A 23,444-nucleotide genomic window follows, 5' to 3' on the forward strand; every position below is an offset into this window, starting at 1 on the left:
CTGAAAGTAATTCGTCAGTGAAACGAGTTTTTGTTGTTTTTGTTTTGCTATGACAAATTACGTGTGGAACCTTAGGGCAGCAAATTATAAGTGCTTGAATAGCAAAACAGCGTCATGTTTTCTTCCCTGGCAAATGAGTGGGCATTCAAGCACACAATCAGGAGCAGGCTTTGTTTCCAGATCAGATATACCATGTAAAACCCGGTTTGTGGCTAAGAGTTGAATAGAACACACTAGCAATGCGACCTGGTGTTACAACTTGCATTTGTGTAATTTACTGATCCTGAGAGTTAACTGCACAATGACTTTGTGTTGAAACTTCCATCTGTGTCATTTACTGATACTGGAGAGTTAACTGCAAAATGACTTAGTGTTAAAACTTGCATCTGTGTCATTTACGGATCCATGGGAATTTGCTTCAAGGTGACCTTTGGTTTTGGTTGAAAACGATAGCAACAGCCTGCGAGCCTTTGCCATTAAAGACCCGTGAGGTCGTGTACGTGTTAATTGACGATGGCTGCAGCGGCCACAACACCAACGTGGTCATCCTTGAGGCCAGGTTTGTTAGGAGTGACATAGTCATTGGACAGGTCGGTAAGGACTGTATGGTGGGTTTAGGTCTGTGTTAGCTGGCTTTGGGCATTGAAAGGTACAAGCATTCCTGCTCAGAACATTTTCACATGTTGGATTGATAGTAGGAAGAAGACTAAGATAGGGCGGAAAGCATTCTGTCTCAGGAGTGATTGTATTGGGAGACCGCCCTGCAAAACTGTAAGAAGAACAGGATAAATACAAACGGACAGTAAACTACAGGGCCACACACACAACTAGGTAGAGACAGCAGTAAGTGGATTATCGCATGGAAAACAGTTGACGTTGCCTTAGTGATTGTAGAGTGGCCAGCACCACCGCATGGCGTCTATCACTCTATGAATGCTCTGCAGCCACCCACTGTCCACACTCTTACACGTGAGGACAAACAAACAGACACACACACACGCAGTGTAAGTGACAGCATGTGTCGGATTATCACATTGAAGTGACTTGGTTGAGATGGTGCAGTAGTGTCGCACCTCAGCGTGGCAGCTAGCAATGGCCTTCAGACAACGTACTGCTCACAGTGGTACTTGAAGAACAGTGTAGCGGATTATCGTAATGTATTAAATCAGGGCTCCCCATAGAGCGCGTCCCTGTGTCCTACACGCACTAGAAGCCGAAACCACGTACAAGAAATTCATGCACTAAACTTATAAAGAGCGGGTCCCGGGACACGCTCAATTTCCTCTGCTGTGCGTCCCGTATACTCTTTTCAGACTTAAAGCCATATGTACTCGATGACTATACACGCTAATTGCTTTACCAACAGCTGGAGACATGCTAAATTAAGTTCCCTGCAAAATATTGTGGTCTAGGACCCCTTCAATGTTTAGATATGTTAATTTTCATTTTGATCTGGATCGTCCTATTTATAGATTTGCCAACAGAGGTAGCGTTGACGCAAGGGAAATAACTCCGCGTCTTTGTTTACATCCAAAGTTTTTGAGACTCTAAAACAAGCTGTAATGCATGTATATGGTCCGCGCATGGCGACATATCGTCATTACATGGTCTTATGGTGCGTTTGACATCGATTATGGGCAAACTACACTTTGTAAACACGGGAGCGCGTACATATGCCTTTAAGTCGTCAGCTAAGTCAAAGTGCAAACACAAATTATCCCATTTTCACGCGGGAACACAGTGTTCGTGTGTGTTGTATTTGACTTGGTATTGTTGAAGTGTCCTCCTATAATATTCTGGTAATAAAAAAAACCCAGTTCATATCACATTATTCGCGATCGTTATATGTAAATAGGGGGTTTGGGGACCCGGGACTCTTGGGACCCTCCAAATTCTACTAAGGGGGTCCATGGACCCTCTAAACATTAATGGTGGGGGTCCCGGGACCCTCCAGGACGGGGGTTCGTGGGGAGCCCTTCTGTATCGAGTGTCACCCAAAGAGATTTTGTTGAGATGGTACAGTTGAGTATCCAGCACGCCAGCGTGAATGCTCTGCAGCAAGGCTCCCATGGTCTTACTTGAAAAAAAAGAGGGAACCAAAGTGTAAGGACAGCAGTTAGCGGACTATTGACAAAACAGTTCCTCAGTGTCACCGCAGTGATTTTGTTGAGACAGCGCAGTTGAGTAACAGGCACCTTTGAATGTCATGCATTCTGACAGCCTTTCGCGGTGCACAGTTGAGAAGATCAAGATAATCGTATGCTTGTTATGACAACATAAAAGCAAGTAGCGGACCATCGTACAGAAAACAGCTCAGTGATTTCGAGTCCTTGACAGTATGACGCAGTAGAGTGATAAGAACAGCACTGATGACACCGTTCAATGCCTTGCATTGTGACAGTCTTTCACGGTGCAACTTGAGAAGAACAAGACAAGTGTATGCTTGTAATGATGACATCGTTCAGAAAACAGCTCGGTGATTTCCTTGACAATATGACGCAGTGGAGTGATGAGAACGGCATGACCTGTGAAGGGCCTGCAGCAAAACACGCAAACTATTGACCTGGCCGGGTAAGCCGATGTGCTTCACTGCCTTCACTGATGAGAAAGGCCGTTTGGAATTGTACCGTCCTCAGGTGCACACATCAAAATCAGTGGGGCGGACAGAGAAGGCAAGTGGGGATGAGGGGCGGGTGGGGGGGGGGGGGGTGTTGAGGAGATGAGCATAGTGGGTGAGGTGACTGAGAGTGATATGAAACAGCTTACTCTTTCATCGCTGGCCGAGGGAGAGACCTTGAGTCGAGCAGTGGACACAGCATAATGATTGTGGTACACAGTTGTACTATAGATAATAAAGATGTACAAAATGGCCCCTCTGAATTGCAATGGCCTGGGGGGGGGGGGGGGGGGGGGCACTGGAGATGAAGGGGAAGGAGGTGTGTGTGTGTGTGTGGGGGGGGGGGGGGTGAGATGAGGGTAATTGGGGATGTGGGTCAAGGGGTCAGTGAGGAGGAACAGCTGTCTGATTTCTCAGTGACTAACCCAGACCCTGCCTGTTTGTTGGTCCTTGAATTGCAGTGAAATAAATAAACGGGTGGAATTCTTCTTTTTAAGCCGCCATAAGAAAATGGGGCTTACTGGGTTTTTGAGTCACTTGAGAAAATGTGACTATGTAATCGGTCAGTGTTAGTCTGTCCGGCCGGCCGGCTGTCCGGCCGGCCGGCCGGCCGGCCGTCCGTAGACACCACCTTAACGTTGGACTTTTCTCGGAAACTATCAAAGCGATCGGGCTCATATTTTGTTTAGTCGTGACCTCCAATGACCTCTACACTTTAACGATGGTTTCGTTGACCTTTGACCTTTTTCAAGGTCACAGGTCAGCGTCAAAGGAAAAATTAGACATTTTATATCTTTGACAAAGTTCATCGGATGTGATTGAAACTTTGTAGGATTATTCTTTACATCAAAGTATTTACATCTGTAGCCTTTTACGAACGTTATCAGAAAAACAAGGGAGATAACTAGCCTTTTCTGTTCGGCAACACACAACTTAACGTTGGGCTTTTCTCGGAAACTATAAAAGTGACCGGGCTCAAATTTTATGTGAACGTGACTCCCAGTGACCTCTACACTTTGACGTCTGCTTTGGTGACCTTTGACCTTTTTCAAGGTCACAGGTATGTCTTGAAGGAAAAAAATTGAAATATCATATCTCTGAAACTATTCATCGGATTTGATTCAAACTTTATAGGATTATTCTTTACATCAAATTATTTACATCTGTATTGTGTTGTGAATAGCAATTTCTTCCTGTCCATCTGATGCCTCATATAATATTCAGAACTGCGAAAGTGACTCGATCGAGCGTTTGCTCTTCTTGTTTAATTTTAAATTCAGTTATAATTGTTCTGGACTTTTAGGCAAACAGCAGGAGCTGACAAAACAAATAAATCACGTTTTCAGTTATGACCACACAAACATGCACTCATTTGTAGTCTTGGTCAGCCGGTTAGATATGAGTTTTAGTCAGCCTCTGACATCACATGGCTCAAAAACGAAAAATCCAATATTTAATCCATACATTTTAGTTTTTTTTGTTTGGTAACTTTTTAATTTTGGTCATTGAATGCCTGTGTGGCTTAGACTTTGTTCTTAAGAAGTCTTGAATACAATTATGCAAACCACTTATCACTTATTCTGATAATGAACCATGCTTGACAATGTCTGTGTGCACTCACATGCATATTCACACACCTAAATAAAGAGGAGGACGCGTATTGATTTCTATCTAGATTACATGCCTTCCTTCCACTTTAGGAATAGGAGTCCATTTTATGCCTTCCCTCATCCGCTGATAAAACTGATTGAACAAGACACAGGAGAACTGAGAGAGAGCTGGTGGGTGTTCTTCAGTTGACATTGTTGATGTGCACCACTGTTTTTGTGTACTTTTGTTTCCATAAAGCTTGGATCTAGAGTGTAGACCTGTCTGATGCACTGTCATGGTTCATTGGTTGTCTTGGCGACAACATTTGTGGCTAGTTTTATCTGGTTTCCTTCCTTTGTGGTCCTGCTGAGCATAATATATGACAATGTTTGGCGTCAACAGCTGGTACTCATTTTTAGATGCGATTGCCATAATCCATTATGGCACATGTGCTGTACCATGATGTAGCCTTTTGGCAGTTATGTCTCGATTAAGTTCTTGATGATTTTCATTCATTCCTATTGTACCTTTGTGTATGTGATGTGCAAACGGTTGGAAGTTGGTTGTTTTTATTCTGGTGTCTTGTGGGTGTTTTTTTTCACAGCTACTCTTTCTGTCCATATATTGTGTTTATTACTGCTTTTCAGTGGCTTTTCCAACAAAAACTTATGAGGCATTCTGTTGATAACACTATGAGAATTACATGCATGTGTGTGACATGTACGTTTGAGACAGGAAATTGCAGTTGCTTTTTTTTATGTTTGTGTGCTTGTTTGTTCAGGTTTTTATTGATACTGATCTGTTATACTCTTCGTGTGTCTGTGTGCATGTGTGTGCACACGTGTTGGTGATTTCTTACTGCAGAAAGTAAAACGGTCTCCAGCTTAGATGCATGAAGCAAAACTGGGTGCCACCCAAATGGGTGGTATGCAGCCGCAGAGTTCGCAGAGTTCGATTGGTTGAAACCACAACAAATCTCAATTCAACCAATCGGACCCCGTTGCTTGTTCCTACCCAGTTGGGTTGCACCCAGTTTAACTCCTTGGACCTCAGCCAAGGTCTCATTTTGAAATTGACTATATTTCTTTGTATTAATTCTTGGTGTTGTTACTCTGTGTGTGTGCAGCATTTCTCTGGATCTGAAGGTCAGCGACGACAGTGATGTGGAGGTAAGTAGACAGTTTAAGAATATGTTATTGTTAAGGTAGGCTTTTTATTGACTCACATGCGAAGCAAAAGTGAGTCTATGTACTCACCCGAGTCGTCCGTCCGGAAAACTTTAACGTTGGATATTTCTTGGACACTATTCAGTCTATCAGTACCAAATTTGGCAAGATGGTGTATGATGACAAGGCCCCAAAAAACATACATAGCATCTTGACCTTGCTTCAAGGTCAAGGTCGCAGGGGCCATAAATGTTGTCTAAAAAACAGCTATTTTTCACATTTTCTCTGAAGTTTTTGAGATTGAATACCTCACCTATATATGATATATAGGGCAAAGTAAGCCCCATCTTTTGATACCAGTTTGGTTTACCTTGCTTCAAGGTCAAGGTCACAGGAGCTCTTCAAAGTTGGATTGTATACATATTTTAAAGTGACCTTGACCCTGAACTATGGAAGATAACTGTTTCAAACTTAAAAATTATGTGGGGCACATGTTATGCTTTCATCATGAGACACATTTGGTCACATATGATCAAGGTCAAGGTCACTTTGACCCTTATGAAATGTGACCAAAATAAGGTAGTGAACCACTAAAAGTGACCATATCTCATGGTAGAAAGAGCCAATAAGCACCATTGTACTTCCTATGTCTTGAATTAACAGCTTTGTGTTGCATGACATTGGATGACCTTGACCTTGGGTCAAGGTCACATGTATTTTGGTAGGAAAAATGTGTAAAGCAGTTCTTAGTGTATGATGTCATTGCTAGGTTTAGTTATTTGAAGGTCAAGGTCATGTAAAGGTCAAGGTCAAGCATGTGAGTTGTATGGGCTTTGCCCTTCTTGTTTGTTGTGTGACTTACCTGGTAGCTCTTGCAGCCATTCTCTTTGTGAATATTTGTAGAGTTGTACAAATAACTGAGGCATCCTCAAATTAATTTGTATACTTTTATTGTTTATTACATTTGATTTGAAAGAACCTGTTTGTTTATTGAGTTTTGCTGTCTGAGAGATATTTTTGTGGGTCACTGATATTATTATGTTGTAATTTCAAGTCACGTTTTGGCAGTCTTCGGACAATCATCATTAGTTTAATTCTGTTAGGGATATATATGACACAACATCCCTTGTAGTCTGGAGTCTGTCTGGGGTCTGGATGGTTTATTGATTAGGCCTTGGGCCCATTTCAATTCGGGGTGTACAAAGTTTCAACATTCATGCTTCATGAAAAATAATCATAGTAATATTAATCATAATAAAAATCATCATCATCGAGGACTATGAGTGATCTGTTTATCGATCACAAAACGAATTTTAGCATGAGTTTGTTTTAATGGATGCACACACAGGGTTAATATTATGATTGCATGATCGTTTGATATCTTTGCTTTTTGTTTGTAAGGAGGAGAAACCAGTTGTAAAAGCCAGTGAGAAAGCTGCCACTGCCAGTGGAAAACCGACTGCTGACATCAAAAAGTAAGATCAGCGTTGATGTTCATTTCCTCGTAAACTTCACATTTTGTTGCTGTTTTCATTTTATGAGGATGTGGGTGGTTTTTGTGTGGTCGTTTAAATTCATTACCTTTTGCCAGGTCATCTTTCATTTCATGTGATTTTTTACATTTAGTCAAGTTTTTGTAAATGAATAGTCCAAAGAAAATTGAAATATGTAGAATGATGTGCATGCTTCTGCTTTTTAAAAAATTTTTTTTTACACATTCCCTCTACCTCATAAAAAGGCAAACCGTGCATGTTCAGTTCAGCTCTCTGTGGTTTTCTAATGCGCCCCTGCTCTCCACTAAGCATAGTTCATGTCTGTTTTGCATGTCAGGCGACAATCTGTTGATCGTCTTCTGGCAAAGCGGAGCCTTTTAACGCACATTTTGCATGGCCAGGAGGACGAGATGATGAGAAGCTTTGATCTCTGCAGATGTCTCGTGCATTGATTGACCTTTTTCTTTTTTCTTGTCCTTTTTGACTCACATGCGAAGCAAAAGTGAGTCTATGTACTCACCCGAGTCGTCCGGCCAGCCGGCCGTCCGGAAAACTTTAACGTTGAATATTTCTTGGACACTATTCAGTCTATCAGTACCAAATTTGGCAAGATGGTGTATGATGACAAGGCCCCAAAAAACATACATAGCATCTTGACCTTGCTTCAAGGTCAAGGTCGCAGGGGCCATAAATGTTGTCTAAAAAACAGCTATTTTTCACATTTTTCCCATTTTCTCTGAAGTTTTTGAGATTGAATACCTCACATATATATGATATATAGGGCAAAGTAAGCCCCATCTTTTGATACCAGTTTGGTTTACCTTGCTTCAAGGTCAAGGTCACAGGAGCTCTTCAAAGTTGGATTGTATACATATTTTGAAGTGACCTTGACCCTGAACTATGGAAGATAACTGTTTCAAACTTAAAAATTATGTGGGGCACATGTTATGCTTTCATCATGAGACACATTTGGTCCCATATGATCAAGGTCAAGGTCACTTTGACCCTTATGAAATGTGACCAAAATAAGGTAGTGAACCACTAAAAGTGACCATATCTCATGGTAGAAAGAGCCAATAAGCACCATTGTACTTCCTATGTCTTGAATTAACAGCTTTGTGTTGCATGACCTTGGATGACCTTGACCTTGGGTCAAGGTCACATGTATTTTGGTAGGAAAAATGTGTAAAGCAGAAGGTCAAGCATGTGAGTCGTATGGGCTTTGCCCTTCTTGTTTGTTTTTTGACTTTCTGTTGTTTTCTTATCTTCCTTGAGACATTCTGAGATGTTGTGAAGAAGGACAGTTCCTGATTTTGTTCTGCCAGGCTCTGTTTTGCCATTTTTCCTGTGCCTCATCTGATACGGATTATTAAATCCCATCAGTATTTCATTCTTGAAAATTTGAAAGGTTTCTCAAGCTGATTGATCGCCCTTGGGTTTTGTTTCTTTTTTTTTATTGCTTTCCTGCACTGGAAAATGTCCTTGGTCTTTCCAGAATGTTCATAGAATAAACAATCATCATCTTTTCATTTTAGCAGTCACACATGTATGTTAAATCCTTCCATTCATGTCATAGACATTCGCCTCTGTGTGCGTGTGTGTGTGCGTCTCTCCCTCTCTCTCCCAATTTGGAAAATTTGACCACAATCTCTTTGCACACAATGCCTGGTTATATTTCATTAAAGCCATTGTTAACTTGTGATTGTTTGCAAAGTATGGTCGTTGCATGATGTTTTCGACAAGCTTCTGTTGAGATAGACAGCTTCCCTGGGTGGCAACCACAGGGTAATTGCTGTGATTTGCTTTCACATCTGTCACCACAGAGAAGACAGCGGTTTCTATAGATTTGATATGGCTTCCCGGCTCTGTTCTTGCTTTTCTTAGGGATGGGGAAGGGGTAGAGAATGTTCTGTGTGTTTGTGTCTGTTTGTACAGTACATTGTGTACTTACGGGTACATTGTGTGTGTGTGTGTGTGCATGTGCATATTTGCGTGTGTTGTGGATGTGTGTGTGTGTGTGTGTGTGTGTGTGTGTGTGTGTGTGTGTGTGTGTGTGTGTGTGTGTGTGTGTGTGTGTGTGTACATTGTGTGTGCTCTCATGTACCTCAGTGTCCATAAGTGTGTGTTGGTGCGTGTGACAGTGCAATTTGTTGCTTTTGGCCATGAAGGGGAAAGGCGTCGGCGTGGCTGATTGTGTGTGTCTGCGTAGACAGTCTTGATGGCTTTGCCTGCTCCTTCCTTGGTCAATCAATGTTGGCCGGAATGAATACTTGGGGTTGACTTCTAGACTGTTTCTACTGGAGACAGTGGAGGAGTGGGTGGGTCAGGGGAGGACAGAAAGCTGGGGGCACACAGCAAGGGAAAATCTCTTTTGACAAATAAATTGAATTAGCTTAGGAAACATATAGATTTCCTATTGCCTCCTTGGATGATTTTATGGTCAATAAGAAAGCAATACAATAAATGAAGCAAATGTGGGGGGAAGGGCTAAGGGCATTGTGAAATGAAAAGAAGTGTGTTAATCATGGAGATCCCCCCGCGGGTTAGGGGGAAGAATTTACCCGATGCTCCCCAGCATGTCGTAAGAGGTGACTAACGGATTCTGTTTCTCTTTTTACCCTTGTTAAGTGTTTCTTGTATAGAATATAGTCAATTTTTGTAAAGATTTTAGTCAAGCAGTATGTAAGAAATGTAAAGTCCTTTGTACTGGAAACTTGCATTCTCCCAGTAAGGTAATACATTGTACTACGTTGCAAGCCCCTGGAGCAAATTTTTGATTAGTGCTTTTGTGAACAAGAAACAATTGACAAGTGGCTCTATCCCATCTTCCCCCTTTCCCCGTCGCGATATAACCTTCGTGGTTGAAAACGACGTTAAACACCAAATAAAGAAAGAAAGAATCATGGAGATTACCATCATTTAGGTGTCTTTTTCTGTCGAGGTAGATTGATGTAGGTATTACTTTATGTGTAGGAGTTTGTGTCTGCACGCATCTTTTCATTACAGCATCTGAGGAACAAAGACCAGGGGCGGGGATGTAGCTCAGTCGGTAGCGCGCTGGATTTGTATTCAGTTTATTTATTTATTTATTTATTTATTTACGAGGATTTATATCGCGCACGTATCTCACCACACAAGGCGACTCAAGGCGCATGTTACCTATTAATGCCGTGTGAGATGGAATTTTTTACACAATATATCACGCATTCACATCGGCCAGTAGATCGACTGCCTTTAGGCGCTGCATCCACCTTTCACGGCCTATTATTCCAGGTCACACGGGTATTTTGGTGGACATTTTTATCTACGCCTATACAATTTTGCCAGGAAAGACCCTTTTGTCAATCGTGGGATCTTTAACGTGCACACCCCAATGTAGTGTACACGAAGGGACCTCGGTTTTTCGTCTCATCCGAAAGACTAGCACTTGAACCCACCACCTAGGTTAGGAAAGGGGGGAGAAAATAGCGGCCTGACCCAGGGTCGAACACGCAACCTCTCGATTCCGAGCGCAAGTGCGTTACCACTCGGCCACCCAGTCCCTTTATTGGCCGCTGTCAGCGCGAGTTCGATCCCAGGTTCGGCGGAAATTTATTTCACAGAGTCAACTTTGTGTGCAGACTCTCTTCGGTGTCCGAACCACCCCCCGTGTATACTACATTGGGTGTGCACGTTAAAGATCCCACGATTGACAAAAGGGTCTTTCCTGGCAAAATTGCTTAGGCACAGTTAATAATTGTCTACCATACCCGTGTGACTTGGAATAAGGCCGTGAAAGGTAAATATGCGCCGACATGGCTGCAATCTACTGGCCGTATAAAATTTCATCTCACAGGGCATCACTGCAGAGCGCCTAGAACTGTACCCACGGAATATGCGCGATATAAGCTTCATTGATTGATTGATTGATAGTAATGGAAATTAAGTGTAGGAGTAACACTAACAGTCTAAACCTAAAATGCTGCTTATTTTTTGTCTGCCTCTCCCTGTATTTTGTACAGGCATTGCCATGTGATTTCAGTTGACCACGGGTTATAAGGATAGTCTTATCGATTAAAGTTTGAACTCAATCTTTATTTATTTATCTATTTTATTTGTTCTCTCCATTTTTGACTCACATGCGAAGCAAAAGTGAGTCTATGTACTCACCCGAGTCGTCCGTCCGTCCGTCCGGCCGGCCGGCCGGCCGTCCGGAAAACTTTAACGTTGAATATTTCTTGGACACTATTCAGTCTATCAGTACCAAATTTGGCAAGATGGTGTATGATGACAAGGCCCCCAAAAACATACATAGCATCTTGACCTTGCTTCAAGGTCAAGGTCGCAGGGGCCATAAATGTTGTCTAAAAAACAGCTATTTTTCCCCATTTTTCCCATTTTCTCTGAAGTTTTTGAGATTGAATACCTCACCTATATATGATATATAGGGCAAAGTAAGCCCCATCTTTTGATACCAGTTTGGTTTACCTTGCTTCAAGGTCAAGGTCACAGGAGCTCTTCAAAGTTGGATTGTATACATATTTTGAAGTGACCTTGACCCTGAACTATGGAAGATAACTGTTTCAAACTTAAAAATTATGTGGGGCACATGTTATGCTTTCATCATGAGACACATTTGGTCCCATATGATCAAGGTCAAGGTCACTTTGACCCTTATGAAATGTGACCAAAATAAGGTAGTGAACCACTAAAAGTGACCATATCTCATGGTAGAAAGAGCCAATAAGCACCATTGTACTTCCTATGTCTTGAATTAACAGCTTTGTGTTGCATGACCTTGGATGACCTTGACCTTGGGTCAAGGTCACATGTATTTTGGTAGGAAAAATGTGTAAAGCAGAAGGTCAAGCATGTGAGTCGTATGGGCTTTGCCCTTCTTGTTTTATTTAGGTGTTCCTTGATTTCCCCCTCACCCATCACCCAGAATAGGGAAGTAAGGAAACATTGACAAGCAGCACTGGGACTCTGGGAAGGGCAGAATTGAATTTTCTGGTGGCTGAGCTAATGTGATGACATGAGGGGGCCCAATGCAAATCAAAGGTCTCCAGGGAACAGCAGCGAAATAGGAGAGGAGGAGAAGGAATGAGTGGATGGAGGGGACCGAAAGGAGAGAAGGAATCAGTGGGTGGAGGGGCCGGAAAGGAGAGAAGGAATTGGTGATGGAGGGGCCGTAGAGGACAGAAGTAATCAGTGGGTGGAGGGGGTGGATGTGGGAACTATCAGATCAATAACCGCCAAGCCTGATGATTACAGGGATGAGCAGGGAGTGGTCTTCAAGTGGCCTTGCTTCTGTCCACTTCTGCTTTTATTTCATTTAATTTTACTCTATTCAGTCTGGAGAGATAGTGCTTGTTTGCTGCTGCGTGAGCCGAGAAAATTTTCCCTCTTTATGCGTGAGCCGAGAAAATTTTCCCTCTTTATCATTGCTTTGCTGGCTGCAAAAGCCCTCCCCTTCGTACGTAGGGTGTATTATCCCAATGCTGGGAAATTCGGGTCGCTTTCTCCCAGTGGACAGCTAGCAGCAACGAGAGAGTCACGTTATCCAGGTGTGTGGTGTTTAGGTGTAATCAGCCACATGCACTTATGGCAGAATGACCAAGGTCTTTAACGTGCCACTGTGGTGACATGGAGGTGGGATATAGATACAGTCTCTGAGTCTGCACATAAGTTGACCTGTGTCTGTCCCTGCCGGGATTCGAACCTGTGACCTTAGGATCACAAGTCCAGTGCTCTACCAACTGGTTGTGTCCGGCAAAGTCAAGTCACCACCTGTAGACTGTCACTACTTTCCGGTGACCACCTACAAAGTATCACCGCTTCGGGATATGTATGCTTTGAACATATAACAATACCAAATGCCATGTAGCTTGTCATATGTGTTTAACTCTGTTACTGCTGCAATTTACCATCAGTATAAGTATCAATGCTTTTAATTTGTCATTGTAAATCTGTGTTTGCCTGAATAAAAAAAAATGTTGAAAAAAAAAGTATCGCCGCTTACTTAAAACCTTCCCTTCTTGGAGACCAGGCTGTAAATAACATGTTACGTTTCCAATTCAGGGTTTCCAGTTCAGGCGAGGAATGAAGGAAGCTAATGCATGAAAATAGAACCTTGATTGCTGAGCTGAGCTTGGGGCGCTAGGGGGTGGGGTAGAAATTGGATCTTGTTGAGTGCTTGTGCTTAAAGTGAGCTGCTTTTCCCCTAACTTCAGCCACAAGTAAAGAGCTGTTACATGTATTTTTGGCCAACCTGTTGGCTATAGTTTCGGACAGAAATGTAACCTGTGCTATGTTGTTACTTTCTCAGTAATGCTGCCAGACAGAGATAAGAAAATTGTTTTCTCCACATTGTAGGTTGATAATTGTAGATGTCTGCACTGCTATTGTGAGCTTGAAGAGGGTTTGTTGATCTGGAGAAATAATTTTTGATCTTCTGAATATGTGTGTTCACATATTAATGCGTGTGTGTGTGCCTTAATGTAATAACTTGCTGTCACGGAAGTACGAACCCTCCACATGTGTGCAGAATCACAAATGGCAGAGGTTCAAAACTGGTGTTTGCATAAAAATACCTCTGTCTTCTAACTGCACTGATCGTATGAATCATTCTACTTTGTGAGCATGAAAGTTTTAAGCCCCCTGGGCTGTTTAGCAAAGTTTCTTCCTCATAAAAATGTGTGCTTGGAGTGGTACTTTTTAATCTTATGGGGTTTGTGCTTGTCTAATTAGCATTCCTTTGTATTCTATTCTCGTCCCCCTTTCTTTTCTGTGTCCCAGATGAGCTTTTCTTGAAAACATCCCTCCAGTCCCTTGACTCTTTGATGTCGTCTTTCAATCATGAAATCAGCTTTCAGGACTGAACAATTTGAAAATTTGTGACATCCTAGAAAGTTATTGAACTTCTTGCATGCCAAAACTCTGAATCAGCATTTCATAGAAAATGTGCTCTTAATTAAGCCATCTAGCAAGTTATCTCTCTTTCCCTCACTCCCTCTTCCTCTCTCTCCCTCTCTCTCTCTCTCCCTCTCTCTCTCTCTCTCTCTCTCTCTCCCTCTCTCTCTCTCTCTCTCTCTCTCTCTCTCTCTCTCTCTCTCTCTCTCTCTCTCTCTCTCTCTCTCTCTCTCTCTCTCTCTCTCTCTCTCTCTCTCTCTCTCTCTCTCTCTCTCTCACCTCTCTGTGTCTCAATCACCTCTCTGTGTTTTGATTACCTATTTATGAACAGGAAGTTCCAAGACTTCCAGATAAAAGAAAGTAGAGTGAATTCATCTGTTATAACACAGGTTTAACTTTTTTTTTAACCAACGAACTAACCATGTGCAAAATGGGGTTATAAACAGAGAAACTTCAGGAAGTACTGTGACACATGGACAATTTACGAGCCCTGAGACAACCCATGTGTTCCACGATGTGACGACTGAAACATGACTTATGCAGTGTAGCAACTTGTAAAAATGGTCCCCACCGTGAACAATTGTGCATGCAAAAAAACAATCCCATCATTTCTGTTTTTGCAAACACATTTGAAATCAAGCAACTGTATGGCAGCTGAGCAGTAATAAATTAAATATGATGTGCAAGCAATATGAAATGAAGAGACTGTATAAGATGGTGGCAGCTGAGCAGTAATAAATGAACATGATGTGCAGGGAAGATAACAATCACATCGCTCCTGTTTTTGTGTACAAATATGAAATCAAGACATAGCAGTGTGAATGTGATTTGCAGGGACGATGGTCACTCCTCCAGCGATGGGTCCAGCAGTGATTCGGACAGCAGCTCGGGGTCAGATTCAGGGTCGTCAAGCTCCGAGTCTGGAGATGAAAATGAGGAGGATGAAGAGGAGAAGAAAGAAAAGATGGTCTCTCCGAAGGAAGAGGCTGCTAAGCCCGCTCCACGTGCTGATACTCCCGACCAGGTAGGAAGGCAGGGATAAATGCATACATGTACATTGAAAAGAATTGGGGGTGGGGGTATACGCAAAAAAGAATGTTAATTTCGCAAAAAGAGTATCAAAAGCTGTTTTGGCAAACAAATGAAAACAAAAACCTGATGCGTGACTGTTAAAGCTGCTGAGAAAACCTGTTTGAAAAATCGCTGAGCACAAATAATGTATCTCAATTGAATATCACTTTTAAGTTATTTTTGCTTAAGTGCTGCACGCATTGTCTTTGAATTTGAAGAATGAACTGTTATGGTTGTACAGTTTAAATAAAAGATTGACAAGTGTTTTTGTGTGTGCATAATTTATATTGAAGTAAGTTTGAATACAGACGAGGGTTGTGATTAAGCGGGATAGCATATAGTTTTAAAAGATTTTGTGTCGTTTGACCAAGAAGTGTATGAATGTGTGTTGCCACAGAACCCAAGCGGAGGATGGGGGCTGAGCCAGTTCATCAAGAAGCAAGCATCCCCGGGGGCCGTCCAGGGTGGCAGTCAGCCGGCCAGCGACCCTCCGCACAGCAAGGTCAGCAGCGACGAGGATGTGGCCTCCAAGGTCAAGGCCTCACCTCGCAAGATGGCCGAGATCGGTCACTGCAACACCATGCCCTTCATCGCGCACGACGATTCCGACCCCATCACTCGCAACAACGACATCAAGTCCGTGTCGCCGGCCAGCAGCCATGCCAGCTCCCTGGACACCAGCAAGGGGGGGAAGCGGAGAGACAGCGGCAGCGACACCGCTCCCCCTCCCCCCAAGCCCAGCCTGATCAAGCTGGGCGCTGGGGTCAAGTGCAGCCCCGCTCGCCCCAGGTTGACCTCGTCCTCCAGCCTCAAAGCTTCGATAGGGGTGGAGAGCAGCATCAGTGTTGATATTCCTGCCCCTACTCCTGCCCCCACCTCCAAAACACCTGCACAGCGCAAACGCAGGAGGACTAACAGCAGCGGGGGAGGCAAGAAAGTGTCGCGCGTCTCCCCTGCTCCCGCCATCTCTTCGTCCAGTGAAGTGGATGTGGAGTCCCTAACCCCACCGGACACCAAGTGTAGCAAGATCGCTTCTTCTTCCATCTCCGACTCTGCCGCCAAGGATGGCAAGGGCGGGGAAGTGAGTAGGCAGTTGTTCATCAAGTCCGTTCCTGTCGTGGCCGCTATTATTGCTCCGCCGGCACCGGAGAGCAAAAAGCCGGTCATGTTGAAGAAGGACAAAACACCAAACCGTCGCGAGAGCCACCACCACACCAAGAAGGCCACCAAAAAGAGCACCTCAGATTGCCAGGGCAGTGGGGACACGCTCAACGGTGGCAAGTCATCTTCCAGCAAAGCGGCTCTGACAGACATCGGCAGTATCATGGAGGACATCCGAGTGCCAAAGCTGCTGTCGCCCAACATCCCGGCAGGCTGTGGCCGGGAGCCTCTCTACATCCCCACCCTCACCTGTGGCAAGCCCTCTATTGTAGTGCGCCTGCGCTTGGACCGTCTGCACAGAGCTCCGGAGGGGCGAGCCAAGGGAGGCAAGTCCAGCAAGTCCAAGCAGGATGCTGGTGCTACAGTGACGCCTAGTGCTTCTGCCCGCTCTGCTACGGAGTCGGGTCATAAAGGTGCTGCCAGCAATGCTTCCACTCCAAAAACGGCTTCCCAGGTGAAAAGTGGTGGTAGTGGTAGTGATGTGAAGAGAAAGGGTGGTGATTCTGTACCGGCTGAGCGATCGTCTTCATCGTTGCCTTCCGGGACGTCCCCTTCCACCCTGCCCCTTCCAGCCAAACGCAAGAAAGAGAAGGAACACTCGGTGAGTGCCAAGAAACAGAAAGGGAGCCATTCCTCTTCCAAGCCAGCCTCTGCCAGTAGTACTCCTGCTCACCTCTTGCCTGAAATGTGAGTATCATTTGTGAGACAGGGTTTCTTATATGTCGCCGGCTAGACACCTGTCAATTGTAGAGTTCTCTTTGTGATTGGGTCCGGCTGCTGCTGTCTCCTTGTATGCTCTGAGAAACCTTTGCGTACTCATAGCAGTCTTTGTAGGGCTAAGAAATTAGCTCTAAAATCTCGACCCTGTTTGAATGGCCTTGCGTCCAAGGGTTATTCTGGTGCTTCTGGCACTTGGTTACATTTGCATCTTTGCATCTCATGAAACTAAGTAACTTTGGTAGGAAAATTGATGTTCGTCACTGCATGTATTTAACATGAGCATTTTTCATTTGACATGGGTCTTTATAGATCTACAGTTATCATTTCTTCTCTGACAGGATGGAAAGTAGCAAATGATCTCCTGCCAATAACGACCACTCAAGTGACCGACCAAAAATGGTTGACATAGACCGGTGGCCCCTATCAAAAGGTTGATATTGGTTAATTCAATGGGGGTGAAGCTTGTCTCATCGGTTAGGGTGGTTGTTGGAGTGGTTGATGTAGGCAAGTTGTCTTTGTCAAGAGGTGGTCGGTCCCCAGGGCAGGTTTGACTAGACAATATTGGCGTTAACCGGTAAGAAATGAGAAAATACCGGAAAATAATTGGCTGCCGGTATAACTTACTGGTTGATTTTTAGAACAACTGTTTTTTTCGCTGGTAAAACAACAAAACCAGTACTCCGAGTTGGACGCTTACTGGTTCCAATGACCAGCCTACTTTTTGAAAAAATATTAGCGCCATCACTGCTAGATCGACTTGATAGACTATAACTTTATAAGTTGACAGGTGGTTCGTGTCAAGCACATTTTATTCAGAAAAGGAGAGCTTGATCTCATGATAATACTTTATACTTATAGACTGCCACAGTACATCAGTGTGTGATTTCAGTCAAGTTTTGCGGTTACTGTCACTTTCAGATAAAAATTAATAGAAAAAAAGCATGTAGCTATAGAGAAAAATGGTTGATTGTACACGTGATAAAATAGTCAAGGGCAGCATTTAACAGTTAAGGCTGGAGAACACTTTGGAGGCCCAATTTCAAAGTGATTAGGTAGTTTTAAAAGTTACTTTTTCTGTTAGTTCAATGTTTGCTTTATCAGGAAAATACAAAATATAAAGGGCTTAACGCGCAAAATTTTAAGATAACGACTGAAGTTTAAGCATAGGTATCAGATTTTTTCACGCAAACACTACTGAATAAGTTGCAATATTGTATTGTGAAAATGTAAACAAAATAACAATCAGATGATCACAAACTGAAGAAGAGAAATAGGGAAGCAAAATAGAACATTAAACGTAGTGATTTTACTTGTGAATTCGGAAAAAAATCCTTTTGTATCCATTTTGAAGCTCAATTTGAAGCATGGAACACCAACAAACATTGATTAAAAGTGTTAAAGTGATTACAGTGTTCAGAAATAGTGTTAGATACCAAGTTGAGTTATCCCTCTTTACCAATTTTAAAAAAAATACACCTCTTAACGCGCGAAATTTTGAACTGTGATGCTTTTACTACCCCCACCCCCTTCCCATTTGTCAGAAAAGAGTGCATATTATCTTCCAAATAGAAAAGCAGGGTAGTCAGATGATCAAAAACTTAAGAAGAGAAAGAGGGAAGCAAAATAGAACATCCAACATAATGATTTAACTTGTGAATTATGAGAAAACTATTTTTTTTACCCATTTGTGAAGCTTAATTTGAAACTTGGAACACAGACAAACATATATTAAAAGTGTTAAAGTGATTACAGTGTTCAGAAATAGTGTTAGATACCAAGTTGAGTTATCCCTCTTTACCACTGTTAAAAGAAATACACCTCTTGTCGCGCAAAATCTTGAATTGTGATACTTTTACTTCCCCCACCCCCTACCCATTTTTTCAGAAAAGAGTGCATAATTATTATCTACCAAATAGAAAAGCAGGGTAGTCAGATGATCAAAAACTGAAGAACAGAAATAGGGAAGCAAAATAGAACATCCAACATAGTGATTTAACTGGTGAATTCTAAAAAAAAAAACCACTTTTTTACTCATTTTATTAGCTTAATTTTAAGCTTGGAACTGAAGACAGAAAAAAAAAATTAAAAGTGCTAAAGTGGTTACAGTGTTCAGAAATAGTGTTTGATACCAAGTTGAGTTATCCCTCTTCATCACAGTTAAAAAAACCACACCTCTTGTCGCGCAAAATCTTGAACTGTGATGCTTTTACTACCCCCACCCCCTACCCATTTTTCAGAAAAGAGTGCATATTATCTTTCAAATAGAAAAGCAGGGTAGTCAGATGATCAAAAACTTAAAGAAGAGAAAGAGGGAAGCAAAATAGAACATCCAACATAATGATTTAACTTGTGAATTATTAAAAAACCATTTTTTTTACCCATTTTTGAAGCTTAATTTGAAACTTGGAACACAGACAAACATAAATCAAAAGTGTTAAAGTGATTACAGTGTTCAGAAATAGTGTTAGATACCAAGTTGAGTTATCCCTCTTTACCAATTTTAAAAAAAATACACCTCTTAACGGGCAAAATTTTGAACTGTGATGCTTTTACTACCCCCACCCCCTTCCCATTTGTCAGAAAAGAGTGCATATTATCTTCCAAAAAGTAAAGCAGGGTAGTCAGATGATCAAAAACTTAAGAAGAGAAAGAGGGAAGCAAAATAGAACATCCAACATAATGATTTAACTTGTGAATTATGAGAAAACTATTTTTTTTTACCCATTTTTGAAGCTTAATTTAAAACTTGGAACACAAACAAACATAAATTAAAAGTGTTAAAGTGATTACAGTGTTCAGAAATAGTGTTAGATACCAAGTTGAGTTATCCCTCTTTACCATTGTTAAAAGAAATACACCTCTTGTCGGCCAAAATCTTGAACTGTGATACTTTTACTTCCCCCACCCCCTACCCATTTTTTCAGAAAAGAGTGCATATTATCTACCAAATAGAAAAGCAGGGTAGTCAGATGATCAAAAACTGAAGAACAGAAATAGGGAAGCAAAATAGAACATCCAACATAGTGATTTAACTGGTGAATTCTGAAAAAAACCACTTTTTTACTCATTTTATTAGCTGAATTTTAAAGCTTGGAAGACAGAGAGAAAAAAAATGAAAGTGCCAAAGTGGTTACAGTGTTCAGAAATAGTGTTTGGTACCAAGTTGAGTTATCCCTCTTCATCACAGTTAAAAGAAACACACCTCTTGTCGCGCAAAATCTTGAACTGTGATGCTTTTACTACCCCCACCCCTACCCATTTTTCAGAAAAGAGTGCATATTATCTTTCAAATAGAAAAGCAGGGTAGTCAGATGATCAAAAACTTAAAGAAGAGAAAGAGGGAAGCAAAATAGAGCATCCAACATAATGATTTAACTTGTGAATTATTAAAAAAACATTTTTTTAACCCATTTTTGAAGCTTAATTTGAAACTTGGAACACAGACAAACATAAATTAAAAGTGTTAAAGTGATTACAGTGTTCAGAAATAGTGTTAGATACCAAGTTGAGTTATCCCTCTTTACCAATTTTTAAAAAAAACCACCTCTTAACGCGCAAAATTTTGAACTGTGTTGCTTTTACTACCCCCACCCCCTTACCATTTTTCAGAAAAGAGTGCATATTATCTTCCAAATAGAAAAGCAGGGTAGTCAGATGATCAAAAACTTAAGAAGAGAAAGAGGGAAGCAAAATAGAACATCCAACATAATGATTTAACTTGTGAATTATGAGAAAACTATTTTTTTACCCATTTTTGAAGCTTAATTTAAAACTTGGAACACAAACAAACATAAATTAAAAGTGTTAAAGTGATTACAGTGTTCAGAAATAGTGTTAGATACCAAGTTGAGTTATCCCTCTTTACCACTGTTAAAAGAAATACACCTCTTGTCGGCCAAAATCTTGAACTGTGATACTTTTATTTCCCCCACCCCCTACCCATTTTTTCAGAAAAGAGTGCATATTATCTACCAAATAGAAAAGCAGGGTAGTCAGATGATCAAAAACTGAAGAACAGAAATAGGGAAGCAAAATAGAACATCCAACATAGTGATTTAACTGGTGAATTCTGAAAAAAACCCCACTTTTTTACTCATTTTATTAGCTAAATTTTAAAGCTTGGAAGACAGAGAGAAAAAAAATGAAAGTGCTAAAGTGGTTACAGTGTTCAGAAATAGTGTTTGGTACCAAGTTGAGTTATCCCTCTTCATCACAGTTAAAAGAAACACACCTCTTGTCGCGCAAAATCTTGAACTGTGATGCTTTTACTACCCCCACCCCCTACCCATTTTTCAGAAAAGAGTGCATATTATCTTCCAAATAGAAAAGCAAGGTAGTCAGATGATCAAAAACTTCAGAACAGAAATAGGGAAACAAAAAATAACATCCAACAGAGTGATTTAACTGGTGAATTCAGAAAAAAAACCCAATTTTTTACTCATTTTATACGCTGAATTTAAAGCTTGGAAGACAGAAAAAAAAATTAAAAGTGCTTCAGTAGTTACAGTGTTCAGAAATAGTGTTAGATACCAAGTTGAGTTATTCCTCTTCATCACAGTTGAAAGAAACACACCTCTTGTCGCGCAAAATCTTGAACTGTGATGCTTTTACTACCCCCACCCCCTACCCATTTTTCAGAAAAGAGTGCATATTATCTTCCAAATAGAAAAGCAAGGTAGTCAGATGATCAAAAACTTCAGAACAGAAAGAGGGAAGCAAAAAACAACATCCAACAGAGTGATTTAACTGGTGAATTCAGAAAACACACACTGTTTTACTCATTTTATAAGCTGAATTTAAAGCTTGGAAGACAGAACAAATAAATTAAAAGTGCTAAAGTGGTTACAGTGTTCAGAACTAGTGTTAGATACCAAGTTGAGTTATCCCTCTTCATCAAAGTTAAAAGAAACACACCTCTTGTCGCACAAAATTGTATACTGTGATGCTTTTACTACCCCCACCCCCTACCCATTTTTCAGAAAAGAGTGCATATTATCTTCCAAATAGAAAAGCAAGGTAATCAGATGATCAAAAACTTAAGAAGATAAATAGGGAAGCAAAATAGAATATCCAAAATAGTGATTTAACTGTAGATTTCAGAAGAAAAAAACCCTTTTTTTTAATCATTTTTGAAGCTGAATTAGAAGTTTGGAAGACAGAAAAAAAAAAGTGCTAAAGTGGTTACAGTGTTCAGAAATAGTGTTAGATACCAAGTTGAGTTTTTGCTCTTTATAAAAGAAACACACCTCTTGTCGCGCAAAATCTTGAACTGTGATCCTTTTACTACCCCCGCCCTCTACCCATTTGAACAGAAAAGAGTGCATAATTTGTATTCTCTTCCAATTAGAAAAATAAGTAAAAGCAACTGGACATTTTTAAAATACATCTTTTCTGTCAGTCCAAGGATTGCTTAGTCCATTAAAAACAAACAGACTAGGATTTAACGCACCCATTTTAAGAAAAAGTTAACATGATAATTGATATAATTATCAGACTTTTTTTTATGCAATTACTACTGAAGATTCCAGACCAGGTAAAACAATCATTTTATATCCTTTGTCACATTTTTTTTTATTTTTTATAAATCTATCTATAGCGAGTCTTGTCTCTTTGTGTCATTTATTTTCAAGAATTCTATCCTGGCAACAACAACAACAAAAACACCTACCTACCTACCCTATTTTTTTTAGCCATGTTAATAGAAACAGACAATTTATTTGTTTTGGCCTAAAGATCTTGAAACATTTGTTTTAATAGAGAAATAACAAGTTCAGCCATTAGCTGTGTCACTCGAATTTCTTTGTCAGGCTGAAACTTAGCTGTTGCGTTGGTGTCTGCTGTGTGTATCTGGGTCCAAAGCAACTTTCACATTCTCATCTACACACTCACGTTACACAAGTATATATATATACAATTCCACCCACAGAGGCGTTCGGGGATGGGGGTCTCGCACTCGGGCGAATCACACCACAAAATACAAAGTATAACGTACACAGATTTTACTATTGAACCAAAAAGCAAATTAAATCATGAATAAATCAATCAAGCAAAACTTCCACACAATGACACACTCACTCTCGGTTCACACTGCGCTCTGGACGTGCACACTTGGCAGCACGTATACCGTTCCGGCACCGTTTGTCTTCCTGCAAGTCCAGCATAGGCACACGATTGTCCAAGAATCACAATAATCCTCGTGAATGTCACAGCAGGCATAGTAGAAAAGTCCAAAAGGGTGCGTTGATGGTGGTAATCCGGTGTACACACACACACACACACACACACACACACACACACACACACACACACACACACACACACACACACACTCCGGTTTGGTAAGTTACCTGATAAATAATGTAGCCTGTGGATTTAACGGGGAGACTGGTCAGACAGGAAGAGCATTTCACATTTCCGATGTTCAGCGATAAACTTGTTTTCTTCGAGAGTTCGATCTTCGTGCGATTCTGGCGCGTTGTCACCAAGAACGTAAAAAAAAAACCAGGATATCATCATGATGCCTCTCTACAAAAACCAGGCAGTCTAGGAACTCTTCATCTAAAGTCAGTCAGTATTAGCCCCTCAACACAATCCTCATCTTGTCCCATAGTGATTTCTGCCGCCAAAGAACGTGTGGTTCTTAACTCACAAGACGGATTTGTCGTCTTCCATTTCGAAATTCAGATCTACCCCAACTACGTGCATTGATCTGAGCAATAAAATGTAGATGCGATA

At 41.4% G+C, this 23,444-nt stretch overlaps 1 protein-coding gene across 1 annotated transcript in view; it reads left to right on the forward strand.

The window, feature by feature from the left end:
- LOC138968806 (AF4/FMR2 family member 1-like) overlaps window positions 1-23,444 on the forward strand; it is an 84,066-nt gene that overhangs the window by 34,611 nt on the left and 26,011 nt on the right. Inside the window, exons 8-11 of the mRNA XM_070341450.1 lie at window positions 5,334-5,376; window positions 6,775-6,848; window positions 14,592-14,781; window positions 15,226-16,676. Of these exons, the coding sequence (XP_070197551.1) occupies window positions 5,334-5,376; window positions 6,775-6,848; window positions 14,592-14,781; window positions 15,226-16,676 (1,758 nt within the window). The remainder of the gene's footprint in view (window positions 1-5,333; window positions 5,377-6,774; window positions 6,849-14,591; window positions 14,782-15,225; window positions 16,677-23,444) is intronic.

This window comes from Littorina saxatilis, linkage group LG6, assembly GCF_037325665.1.
Source record: "Littorina saxatilis isolate snail1 linkage group LG6, US_GU_Lsax_2.0, whole genome shotgun sequence".
In the NCBI taxonomy this organism is placed as follows: domain Eukaryota; kingdom Metazoa; phylum Mollusca; class Gastropoda; order Littorinimorpha; family Littorinidae; genus Littorina; species Littorina saxatilis.